The 13,309-nt window shown below is 43.3% G+C and overlaps 1 protein-coding gene across 4 annotated transcripts in view; it reads right to left on the bottom strand.

Annotated features, from left to right (window-relative positions):
- Positions 1 to 13,309, bottom strand: part of GRIA1 (glutamate ionotropic receptor AMPA type subunit 1) — a 336,627-nt gene that overhangs the window by 90,393 nt on the left and 232,925 nt on the right. For all 4 annotated transcript variants that reach the window (XM_043913360.1, XM_043913359.1, XM_043913362.1 and 1 more), the window contains exons 9-10: positions 6,407 to 6,517; positions 5,510 to 5,716 (exon numbers count right to left, since the gene is read on the bottom strand). In XM_043913360.1, coding sequence (XP_043769295.1) covers positions 5,510 to 5,716; positions 6,407 to 6,517 — 318 coding nt within the window. The remainder of the gene's footprint in view (positions 1 to 5,509; positions 5,717 to 6,406; positions 6,518 to 13,309) is intronic.

Raw genomic sequence — 13,309 nt, 5'->3', positions numbered from 1 at the left:
AAAACAGGCACTTGAGTTCATCAGCTCTCTGTTCCCTCATTTTCCTCTTCACTCTGAATATTCTTTTGTATCTTAAAGGATGTGAGAGAAAGAACCTCAGAAATGCAACTCCTCCTAGCCTCTGTAAAATATTTATGATAAATGGCTGATCAGCTCAATATCTCACAGGAGAGATTATCCCGTTCTTTGACAGTTCAAATTGTTAGGGGTGACTTCCTCACCTTATGGAAGGAAGGGGGCTGTTGTAATGTCTTTTTTTTTTTTTTTTTTGGTCTACCCAGCAATCATGCCTTCTTCCCTGAAACAACTACTCCTTCTCCACTGTCTGTCCTCCAGTTCAAGTGGGGCTGATAACCCTTAATCTAAGGTGAAGCACATCCCCCAGATCTGGCCACTAGTGTACTCCACTCCCCTGGCCACAGTGGCTCATTCAAGGATGGCATAAGACCCAAGTCTCTTTAATGAGCATGAGCCTTGAAAGTCAGAGTGAGAGATGATTCATGATGAAATAACTTGGGTGACCCTTAATTCATAGCTTATCCTGCTATCTCTAGGAACATGGTAGAAACATGCATCAAAATACTCTTTTGTTTGTCTCCAGGAACATGAACCAGTCCTTCTGCTTGCCTAAACCAGTTGGGGTTGGGATACTTTTACCTGCAACCAAGACAGTCCTGGCTAACAAGATAGATTAGTGAAGGCAAGTTCAACTCAATAAATATTTATTGGGCACTCGTATGCAAGCCCTAGACTAAAAAGAAAACTGTCATCTCTACGACTAGTAAAAGTTGGTACACACACACACACACACACACACACACACACACACGGTAGTTTCCCAAACTACAGGGTAGATTGGCTAAGTGCTAGATACCATGAGATACGTTTTGTATCTAAGGGTTACAAAGTGCCTGTCTGGGGAGGTCAGGGACTGCATTCTCGAAGAGGTAACGTATATATTGACATTGAAGAGGGAGTAGGATTTCAATGGGTTGCTCGGATACAGAATACATTCCCAGAGGAGAGAATCATGTGAGGAAAATCTGGCAGAGAGAATAAAGTAGTATCACAACTATTTTTTTTTCCAGGAAGACTGCTAAGAAGTGCACAAATAATTCAGTTTTTAAAATTTGTGTAGATAAACATAAAATAGTTGCAAGAAATGTTCATCTTTGGGCATACAGCACCAGCCTTGCTGTTCTGTCTTTTCTCTCTCTGCTTAATGGCAGGAGCACTGCCATCTATGCTCTAAAAATCCACTGCTTTCCTGGCCTGAGATTAAGCGATCCTGGAAATTTAACGCAGTTCCATGGAGGGATGCCATGACATTCATTTTTGAAATGACAGGCATGTCTGTGCAAGTCTGTTCAAGGCAGGTGGCTTTCTCTTATGATGCCGTGCAACAGTCCAGATGTGAAGCTGCAGACAGATGCTGTCCAGACCCCAGCCACACCCAGCTGCCGGCTGGTATTGCTCAGGAGGGGTTTCCTCTGGTTACTCTCATTGGATGAGATTTTTGAGAAGGCATTTTAAGTGGAATAAAAAGCCTGGCTTTAGAATGACTTAAATTTCTCACTTACGGAAAGAAACTTTCTGTAAAGCAATGTGGGATTGAGTATGTGTCTCAGCAGTTCTGTTTTTTTCCCCGCTAACACCTACTGCCTAAATCTTGATACTTTTTACAAACACTTACAAGCCATTGCCAGGGAGATAGTATCTCCTTTTCCCTCATAGGTAGAAAAGGAATAAGGGAGAAAAGTCATAGAAATGACTCAGAGGGAATAACTACAAGTTACCCAAGAGGGAAGTGGGTGAAGACTTGTCTTCAAAGATGGTAAAGGGAATTGAATGGATTTGTCTGATGCCTCCTGATGTGAGTTAATAAAAGGGACTGTGACTTGGGGAAAAAAAATCACAAAACCAATCATCTTAGTTCTTATTTAACTTAGCAGTTCCAAGATTTGTTCCATGTAACATTATTTGTGGAAGGATGTAACTAACTATAACATAAAAATTAACATGAATTTAAACTGGCAGAACTTCTCAGAACCTTTAGCAGACTATTGTGCACTGAGAATTTCTAAGAGGGGTAAGCAGATTTAGTATTTCCAAAATTCCTTGTCCATTGAGCCCCAAGCATCAGAAGGCACCCATATGCATAGAATACACACACAGTGGGAAATGCAGGGACATCATTTTGCAGATAGGAGCCCAGGTCCAGAGAGAGAAGGTGGTTTGTGCAAAGTAGCACGAGTTTTGAACAACAAGTTTTAGCTTGTTTGATGTTGACTGAAAGGTCTTAGGAGTTGATTTCCAGCACCTGAGGAAGTCACTGGACCTTTGCAGGACCACTTATGGGCAAGGCTTATCTGGGAAAGTAGACCTGACTTCTTGGCTTTGTGACTCACTGACCATGTGCCCTCGAGTGAGACAGTTGTCCTTATGAATATCAGTTTCCTCTTTAGAAAAGAGTCATAATGAATTTTGCTTTATCCACTGGACAGCAGTGTTTTGTGAGAGTCAAAAGAATTCAAATACGTGAGAGCACCGTGAACCGTGGGCATCTCACAGGTACTCAAAATTATTTTCTGAAACTGACCTCTTGAGACAGTGATTCTCAAACTTGAGTGTGCAGACATCAGAAGCACCTTGGTGTTTTTTAAACCACAGATGGCAGACTTTCTAGATCACTGGGTCTGGGGAGATCTGAGAATTTGTATTTCTAGCAAGTTCCCAGGTGATGTTGCTGCTGCTGGTCCAGACCTAGAGAACCACTGACCTAGGAGATCCCCAAACCAAATGTCTGGAAACAATCTTGGGAAAACAGCAAACAGTGTTGATGCAATAGGTAGAAGCAAAAATGGGAGAAAACCATCAGGGATGGAGAGCCACTCTGAGCCAGGCACTGTGGAGGGTCATACTCCCCACCCAGCCCTGGGACGGAGAACTCAGGGGAACCCTGGGAGGAGATCAGTGGCTCGCAGGAGTCATGTTGCTAGTGAGCAGGCAGAATCAGAATTCAAATCTGGATCTGTGTGTGTGTGTGTCCAAAGTTCACTCTATTTCTGCTTCATTAAGACAAAGAACAGGCCAGAAAGTCATGGCAGCCCAGGCACACAGCCATGCCTATGCAATAAGCGGGGCCTTCATTTGTAGCCTATGGCATTTGAGAATGCACTGAGGCTATTCTCATCACTTTGTGTCCTTTGCCCAATGGCCTAATCTCCCTGGCTTCAGTGTCCTCGTTGATCAAATGTGGAGAGGAATCATACCCACCTTCTGGGGTTGTTATGAGGAGAAAGTGAAGCAACGTGGGTAAAGTATTTAGCACAGTGCCCAGCATAAACGATGTGCTGAAATGCTATAATTATCTTGGTGGATAAGAGCAAGAGTGAGCAAACGGAAGATGAGACGCCCTGATTGACTTGGCTTATTTGAGAGGCACAGAAAGAAGAAATCTGGAGCCCTCCAAGTAAATTTTTTCCTGGCCTTGCTGGTCATTTGTGGCTAGAGATGCCTCCTCAGACCCCTCTATTCTTTCTTAGATGGGACAAACAAGGAAAGCCAAACTGAAAATGCCCTCAAGAGAGGGCATCCATTTGGGCCCATCATAGAGTCTTCAGAATACAGCTGTTACTGGGCAGAGGGACAGGCCTGGTGGAAGTGAGGGAACAAGAAAGACTGGCAGCTGAGGCACCCAGAGGTGATTTCTGTCACTGATGACCCAGTGACCCATGGCTGATGGCTGTGTATTGGGGGGCTTTCCCTCAGGATAATCATACTGTTGTTCTGCCCAGATCTTGGGCCTTTTACTAAAGGAACCAGATTACATTGGGTGAAGGTGAAGATGAATTCTGGTGGAGGTGAAAAGTTCACAGCAGTTGCCATGGGGATGACCTTAAGAACTTGGTGGAGGTTCCCATGGAAACCAGCTTCCCAAAGCAGCATTAACCATCTAGATCTTCTATCTTTTATTGATGACACTTGCCAAAAGCGAGAGGCAGCAGATGAGAGAGAAGGTAGAAGCACAACCCCCTTCTTAACTCATTAACCATCCTCCCAGGTCATATCAAAAGCCACCTTCTTAGAAAGAATTTTCTTTATTCTATCTCTTTCTTCTTTGAATTCCCTTTTTATGGCTCTTATGGCCATCATGACTCTTATTTCCTCGATCTGAGACAATGAGATTTTAAAAGCTCCTAAATGGTTGCTTTATCCTGACCAGAACTTCTTACCATACTGGGGCTCAGCATTTGCTTCTGTTCAAAGCCCTAGGCAGGAGTCTTTGATTTATATGATGAAGCTGTGGTGGTGCCTTTCCTGCGCATGGCAGCAGGATTCTTCTTCTATTGCCTTTTGTTGTTTCTCTCCTTGAGTATCGTCATGATCTTCTGGTGCCTGCTGAGTCAATCCACACCCTTTGCCTTATCATTTCTTACTCAGTCTTGTCACTGACTACTCAACTGAAGCCCTCTACTAATAATCATCAGTGTTTTCTCATTCTTCTTTCACAACTTATTTCTATCACCATCTTATAGTTGTAGGCTGCCTTCCTCTGTACCTGAATATGGCCACTTTTCAGGCTACACATCTTTCTTGTGGGCTAGACTACCGCATGCTAGCCTTTTGCATGGCCCTCGATTCTTTGCTAAATTACCATTCTCCCTCATTGTCTTTTCTACATCAGAAAATGCTAAGTTCCTTGGGGACAGGGATCAGATCTTTTAGTTCTCAATGGTTCCTGAAATAGTTAAGACAATTCAGGGCATTCAGTGACTTCTCCAAAATGCTTCAGTTTATTGAAGGTGTTATAGCAATTGTGTGTGGTCTTATTTCAAGTGTAGTGAATGGAGTAGACCAATCCCTATTCACAGATAACAAGTGTCCAAGGCAAGGTAAGCCATAATAGAAGCAGAAACTAAATCCTACAGTGAAGGTAAGAATAGTTAAAAAGGGTTCTCCCCATACCTTTTATGGAGAGAATGACACCTTGGGAAACACAGTATGTGATACAGGTTTGGGGGGAAGGGTAAGATTTTAGAGTGGCAAAATGGAAGCGGGCACCCTAGAGAACAGAGTGACTTGGGGTGGTTTGGCTGAAATGGAAGGTGCCAGAAAGGGCAAGTGACTAGAAAGTTTGATTGTATCCAGGGCACATCTATCCAGGGAAGAAATTTATTTTGAGGGAGTCTTAGTGACTGAACAGGAAAGTGACCACTCAGCAGTCTGCCTTGGGAAAACTAACCTTAAAGCTAAACTATCACCTGTATTGGATGATGATCAACTGAAGTCACAGGACTGAACTGAGTCTGGCTGAAGGAGCTGGGACCAGGAACCTGAGCAAAAAATGTCTTAAGACATTGGATTTTGGACTCTTCATCTTTCTAGCAGCAACAATACTAAACTCTAGGGTCTAATAGGCATCTATGGGTAGGGTCATCTAACCACCAAAATTTCCTGTCAAACCATCTGTCTCTGCCTCTAATTCCCTACCCTATGGGGGACTTACTCCATAGACCAGCTCTCCCACCATGCCATTCCAAGCCTTTGTGTCAGGGTCACGGGCTCCATATTTTCCATCGCTGACGATCTCGAGACGGTAGGAATATCCCACATGCTTGGCAATCTCTGCCGCCAGCTCCACACAGTAGCCCTCGTAGCGGTCATTGCCTTCAAACTGGTTGGCATTCTTCTTGAGCATCACATAAGGATCTTCCTGGTGGAGAAATGGGAGACAGAGAATGTGGGTTTGGGGTTCACTCTTGGAGAGGGAGGCCTTTGGCACGGCAGAGGAGTTAACATTGGTTAACTTTGGGGGAGTCTCTCTAGCCCCTAAACCCACTTCCTGCATTTCTGCTCCCCCCATTACAAAACTTCCTGGGTTAAGGAAGAAAACTGTTAAAATAAGAATGTTTCATTGAGATGTCGTGCATAGCTTTTCAAGTGATGTTTCAGGAGCTCTTGTGTTTCTCTGAAGGTACATCTGGGGGTGTGACGGTGGGGAAGTAGACCCTAAATAGGTTCCAAGTTTCTCATGATCAACCACTGCAAATCACAGCAGCTTCACTTATATCCCCTCTAGGTGATGTACATTAGGGGCTTTCTTTGAAAATGACTTCTACTGAGGAAGAGTAGTCAGAAGCACCACAATTTAGTCTCTTACGTTTTATAGACAGGAAAACTGTGGCTCATAGGAGGGTGATTGACTTATCCAAGGGCACAAAGTGAAATCATGGCAGAGTCAGAGAGCAAAAATCCCTCTGAATTTCAGGATAATTTTTAACTCCCTCTTTCTACCTACTGCACAATTTTGGCCAGAAGAATGACCAGCTTTCACTCTTGGGGAAGCCTTTGTATTGGCCTGGCTCACATCCCAGGTAACCTCCATGAAGGACTGAGTACTCACTAGGATTGTGGTGACGATGTATGTTCTATTCTGGACACTTGAGTTATCCCCCCCAGCTTGAGCATCTGTGGCTGCAGGGACGAATTTGTCATCTTCATTCCAGTAGCCAATCTGTTAAGGAGAGGGGTGTGGTGACATAGGGTGAACCAGGATTCTCAGGAATGTCCCACTCTACACCCTCTAGCCAACACCAGATAGGGAATCAAGGAGCTGAGTGTCACACCAGCAATGCTGGACACACCAGACTTTAAAGTATGCTAGATATAAACAGCAAGAGACAAGATGCTCTCAAGGTCTGGTCTTCCCAGCCCCACCCCATGAAAATCCTCATCATGATGGGGAAGCCTGAAAATTGCTTCTTTTGAGGCGTGAGGTTTTAACTGTTTATGTGGCAAATTGTTTTGCCAATGTAAGTCAGGGTCATAGAGATTTAATTCCCTGCCTTGTTCACAAGGTTAAACTCCTCTTTGTTCCATGCCTAGTAATCCTTCTCTTCCTTAGCTCATTCTGAACTATAGTTGCAATCATAGGATTTAAAGCTTTCTTTTTTTGCTTTCTTTTTAGGTTAAATATATTTTCCCATCTAGATTCAACTTGCTAGGTGATGGTTATTTTATTGTTTATTTATTTCTCTTATTTCCAATTTTTAAACTATTATAATACTGAGCATACAGTTGTGCCTTCAAATACTGGTTGACAACATTATTTTTTTTAAAGATTAGTTAGTACTTATTTATACTGACTCATTTTCCAAGGTTTTTCAGCAAATATTTATAGGATCCCTATTGTGCATAAGACTCTGAGCTAAGATGTTGGTGGTATTGTGTGGCAGAGTTGAGAAAGATATACAGAAGTCTCAGAGACAGTCATTGCTCTGACAGTCTCTCTACTCTGTTCAGGAAGACATGACACACACACGCATGTGGCCCCAGAAGTGACCGTGAGTGACTCAGGTAGCTTGAGCCCAAGGAGTTTGGAGAAGCAGGAGCCAAGTATGAAACCTATGCTGGGAAGAAGGTAGCTGGAGGAGGCAAGGCGGAAGTCACAAGGGATGGACAGGTTGAGTCCAAATCCGTCAGGTCAGAGAAACGATGAGCCAAGATGTAGACGCAGGAATCTGCCCGGATATGTAAATTCAGTGGGTCCTGGGTGGAGGATAGCGTTAGCCCCAGAGGAAAGTGGGTGCCTGGGTCTAGGTAGCAGAGGGCTTTGCAGGCCAAGCTAAATGGTGTAGGCCTATCCTGAAGGCAACAGGAAGTCATGGAAGGTTTGGGAAGAACAGAATGGCATGGCTAACACACACACACACACACACATACACACACCCTATCTCTACCTCTGTCTCTATTGAGTTTAGACCACTGTGTTTTGTGGTTGTTCTGCTGGCTGCAGTTGTAAAAGGCAAACAGGAAGGAGAACTGAAGGACTAGTGGAGAAGGAAGAGCAGTTCTCCAAAGTCAGTCCAGATTCACGGAATCCGAGGCACATGCCAACCGTCCACTCAAAGGTCATCTTCACCTTGATGTTTCTCCCAGTCCCCTCAGCTAGAAATAAATAGTTCTCCCTTCAATCTCCCTGCTGTTAACAGCAACAGTATTAATTGCCAACACTGATCATGTCTTTGCTCTGTCAGAGGCTGTGTATGATAGGTTTTGTGCCACTGCATCTGGCTTAAAGGAGTTTGTTAACCTGCATGGTGAGGGTGGTGATGCAGCTAAGTGGCTGAGGCCAGCCAGGAACCCTGGTCATCTGTCTCCAGGGGCAGCTTTTCACCATGATGCTGTTCTTGCCTAGAGGGGACTTAGCCCTGGGCTGGAAAGCATATTACTTAACAGTATTTGGGTGCTTATTGTATTTTAGGCACTCTTCTAAGTATTTTTTTAGGGACTTCCCTGGTGGTCCAGTGGCTAAGACTCCAAACTCCAATTGCAGGGTCCCAGCCTTGATCCTTGGTCAGGAAACTAGATCCCACATGCTGCAACTAAGAACTCACATGCACAACTAAAGAACCTGTGTGCTGCAGCTAAGACCCAGTGCAGCCAAACAAATTAAAATAAATATTAATAAGTGTTTTTTTTTAATGTTTTAACTTCTCTCATCCTCCCAAAAACCTATGAAGTGGGTAATTAATTATCACTCCCATTTTAAATGTGAAGAAACTGAGATGCGGGGAAGTGGAATAACTTTGCCAAGGCTGCAGGAGAGTTGTGGAGCCAGGATTGGAGCAGGGCAGGCTGGCCACAGGGCTGTGTGCGTCCATGCTCCGCTAGGCTGCCAGCTGATCCTGAGAGCCTCGTGTTGGTTCCCACTGGCCCCATGGTCTAGCTGTTGGTACATCTGTCCCTGTCTCTCCATGGCCCTCCTCGGGAACAAAGCTAGAGGTCTGTTCATCCCAGGCTGCCGATTGTCCTACAGAGAAGCAGCTCAGGGAAGAAGGTTTGTTGAGAGAATGAGTGGATCCAACATGGAGACAGTGGATCCTGTTCATGCTGAGACAGTTTGGAGGTGTGAGGGTGGGTGGGAGGCTGTCTCTCAGAACACGGTCAGGATTTGCCCTTGTGCAGGCATGGGTACCATGCTGCTCATGTGGGGGCACTTTAAGTTAGCCTGGAGGGAGACATTTCTCTCTAAAGACAAGAACTAGAAACTTAGATTTTCAAAAATATCAGAGCTGGAAGAGGCCTAAAGAATCATTTCTTCTAACCTCTTCCTTTTATAGAGAGGGAAACAGAGGCTCAGGCACTAGGGGATCTGCTCAAGACCACAGTGCAACCTCATCTCCCCTACTTTGCTAGGCCTGTGCTTCACAGGGCCCTAGGGCATCTGTGAAGCCCCTTTGCCACTTCCACGGGATGTGGGCAAGGGGTCAGGGAAGATGGAGGAAGCTATGGATTCTTCATCCCTGATTCAACCGTCAGCTCTGCTTTTAATCAAGTTCACACTTTGGGATTCCCCTTAGGAGTTCATTTTTACAAGGAGACCTTTAATTGAGAAATAAATGTTTCAAATCATTATTGTAGTATATTGTGGTGCAAGTTTAGAAAAATAATTTCCAAACTACTTACCCAATACTTAACATTTTTGCTCCTCACACTATTCAAATAACACAGACAGGCTGGAATTATTTCCCCTGTTTTATAGATGAGAAAATTGAGGTTTAGGGAGGTCAGATGATCAAACTTATGAAGTTTATATAGCAGATGAGTGGCAAAGCATAGAAGCCAGGTCATGGACCTCAGAAGTAGTATTGTTTAATATAATCAGTACAAAGCTGGGAGATGATCTAGCAAATTTAATCACCATTTTTTCCTCCTGTAGATGATGCTATGGTGTCTTCATGCCCTTTCCTCCCCACTTCCTCCTCATTTTTCTTCCTTCCCTCCCTCTTTTCCTTTCCTCCTCCTACCCTCTTCATGATTTGTCACCGGCTTAGCTGTTCTTACTAATCTCTATAGCCATCAATTATACCATCAGTATCAAGGTAGCTGCCTCCTTTGACATGCAACTAAGTTCTCTAAATCCTATTGAGTTTTGATAGAGTTTTTCAAATATTAAAAAAAAAGAATTATCTTACTTATTTGACTGTACCGGGTCTTGGGAACTCTTAGTTGAGGCATGTGGGATCTAGTTTCCTGACCAGGGTTGAAACAGAGGCCCCCTGCTTTGGGAGCACCAAGTCTTAGCCACTGGACCACCAGGGAAGTCCCTTCATGGGAATTATCTTTAAAAGTGGGGATTTGATGGTCTAGAGATTGGTTTTTGGCATCAGATAGACCTGGTTTAAAAGATAGACTTTCCTAATTACTAACTGTATGACTTGGGCCAGTTACCTGACATCAATGGGCCTCAGTCTCTGCCCCGTAGAGGGAATACAACAAGAGTACCTGTCTCACAGGGCAGCTGTGAGAACCAAATGAGTTAATTCGTTGATAACAATAATCATAGTGTGTGGTTCGTATTGTCATTAAACTAAAAGATGATATTCAGTAGGGTAACGCTAGTTGAAGGCTAACAGGCTTCTGTGCTATAGAACATTTCAGTTTCATTTTGCTATTGAATGTTGCCAGTTTCCAAAAGAAGTAGATATTATGGAACATTTCTCAAACTCATTTGACAACGTAACCCTTCTGATATGCAGCATGTCCTAGGATAAATGGTGCAAAACCCCACAAAACACCACTCTAAAATCACAAGCTGTTTTGATTAAAGAGAGAGGGGAAAAGCAAGCTAAATCTGTGTAGACAAGATTTATATGGCTTAGAAAGAGACGTAAAGGGTAAGGATCCTTCAGAGTTAGTATCCTAGCACTAATGTTAAATTGGTATCTATAAAAATTATTGTTTAGGTTGGCTTATATCAAAAGCCAGAGGAACACGTAAATGTTATAAGCAAGCTTATTTTATTCCTAACCCTTTTGTAGGGAAATAAAAAAAATATTACCAGTCAGAAGAGCAGGGTGATGCCAAAACCCAGCTTTGCCCCCCATGTCAGCTAGGAGGCTAAGAAATCTAGTTCCACATTTTGATGAAAAGAGAACTGGAAAAGTTTTTTGAAGAGACATTGCACTTCAGAGATGAGAGCAAATTTCTTTTTCTTAGAGAAATGGGCTGGATTATTATATAGCCCTTTGATTCTCTACTAACAGTATGGAGGAACTTTGATTTTGTCTCAAAGTAAATCAGAGTTAGTAGTTTGGTAAAAATTGGGCCCCACTGTTCAAGAGAAGATTTAAACAATTCTGAGCATGATAGGTCTCCTGGAGCCAGTTAGAATTTTTGATCTCCTGTGTTCCATCTACCTCTAAAGATTCTTTGAATATAGAAATGAGTCTGTCATGAGATGATAGATGAGATCTTTTAAAGTAAATACAGCCTAAAAAGATGATCATTGAACAGTATATACAATAGATCTACCTTACACAGTCATCAAATCACATTGACACATTTGTAGTTGTGTCATTTGTAGCTCTAAGCTGCCTCTGAAGCCACAACTCCTAGCCTCCAAAAATGAGATCCATTATGATAAAGTTCTAAAAAGGAAGTTGCCTATTGTGGCAGAGACAACCTGATGACCAGCAAGGATTCTTGTTCACTTTTCATAGCCTACAGGTATGGTGGGAAGTAGTTACTTAGACTGCCATTGCAATTCCCAGCCTGCCATGTGTCTAGATGGGCCAGGAGATTGGGCTGGCCAGTGGAACACAGAAGTAATGCATTTCTCCCCTAACCTGACTCCCCCAAGTCCCCAGCACAGTTTCTGATATTTTTCTTCCTCACTTGTTAGCTGGCTATTGATAGGCAGGAAGACCCAAACAGACAATGGAGCCTCCGTAAGCCTGAGTCTTAACCGGAGTCCCCAGCTCCCCAAACTGATCACTGGGTGAATAAGAATTAGACCTCTGTTGCATTAAACACCTGAGTTTTTAGAGTTTATCTGTTATTGCACCTTAACTAACTTAATTAAAGAATTTGAACTTTGTTAAGTTTGCATGTGACTTTATCTGAGTTCTGCTTGAGGTGTTATTTCATTAAATTTATCAGCATTTTTTTCCTTACTTGCTGGCAGATCTATGGAAAAATGGGCCAGAGTAGTATGCTTCCTGGTTGCCAAGCAACATTCAATATGCTGCCCGCTCATTTAATGAACAACCACTTATTTGCAAGTGCTTACTATGCATCAATATATTATTGGCACTGAGGATATAATAAATAACACAACCATGTCCCTGTGTTTCGAGAGCTGACATTTTAGTGGGAGGAGGTGGAGAAGAGGGGAAGAAAGACAATACATATTCAGACCAGGGGTTGTCAGACTTCACCTTTAAAGCACCAGACAGTAAATACTTTAGGCTTTGTGGGTGAAACAGTCTCTGTAGCAACTACTCATCTCTGTTGTCACAATGCAGAAACAGCCATAGCCAATACTGAAACAAATGAGTTTGGCTGTATTCCAAAAAAAAAAAAAAACAAACCAACCCACAACTTTATTTATGGACCCTGAAATTTTAATTTCATGTAATTTTCACATATCATGAAGTATTCATCTTTTGATTTACTTCAACCATTTAAAAATGTAAAAATCATTAGCTCATGGGCTGTAAACAAATAGGCAGTTGGCTGGATTTGGCCTGCAGGCTGGTTTACCAACCCCAGTAGAGATCAGTAAACCAACAAGAATATCTCAGATAGGGGAAGCACTATGAAAAATTAGGATAATGAGATTGTGCTCAGCGGATGAGGGTCACTTTAGATATTTTGGTCAGGAACGGCCTTTCCAGAGTGACTTCAGCTGGGCCAGACTTGAATGACAAGGAGAGATGCTGGACATCAAACTACAGTGATGGCGAATGTCGGGTAAAGGAGCAGACATTCCAGGGTAGCTGTGGAGTTCTGAGCTAGAACAAGAGGAGCAAGAGTTCAGAGGGCTGCAGTATCTGGGTCTGAAGGCCACAGTAAGGAGTTCTGTTACCTTTCACCTGCAGTGGTGTATTAGTTGCTCAGTCGTGTCTGACTCTTTGTGACCCCACGGACTGTAGCGCACCAGCCTCCTCTGTCCATGAAATTCTCCAAGAAAGAATACTGGAGTGGGTTACCATGCCCTTCTCTAGGGGATCTTTCTAACCCAGGGATTGAACCCGGGTCTCCTGCCTTGCAGGCAGATTCTTTACTGTCTGAGCTACCAGAAGCCCCTGCAGTAGGAAGCCAGTCAAAGGCTTTAAGCAGAGAAGCAATATAACCTGATATAACCTGAAGATGATCAGGTTTTGTGTTGAAAAACAGCCTTGTAGAGGGACAAGAACCTGGCCAGCAGGACTAGTGACCAGTAAGGAGGCTCCTGTGTGAGTCCAGGCAGGTGTAGAAGGTGGCTTGAGTTCTGGAGTCAGCAGTGGAAATGGAGAGAAGT

Source organism: Cervus elaphus, chromosome 9 (genome assembly GCF_910594005.1).
Source record: "Cervus elaphus chromosome 9, mCerEla1.1, whole genome shotgun sequence".
Taxonomy (NCBI): Eukaryota; Metazoa; Chordata; class Mammalia; order Artiodactyla; family Cervidae; genus Cervus; species Cervus elaphus.
This window is presented reverse-complemented; position numbering and strand designations above follow the sequence as displayed.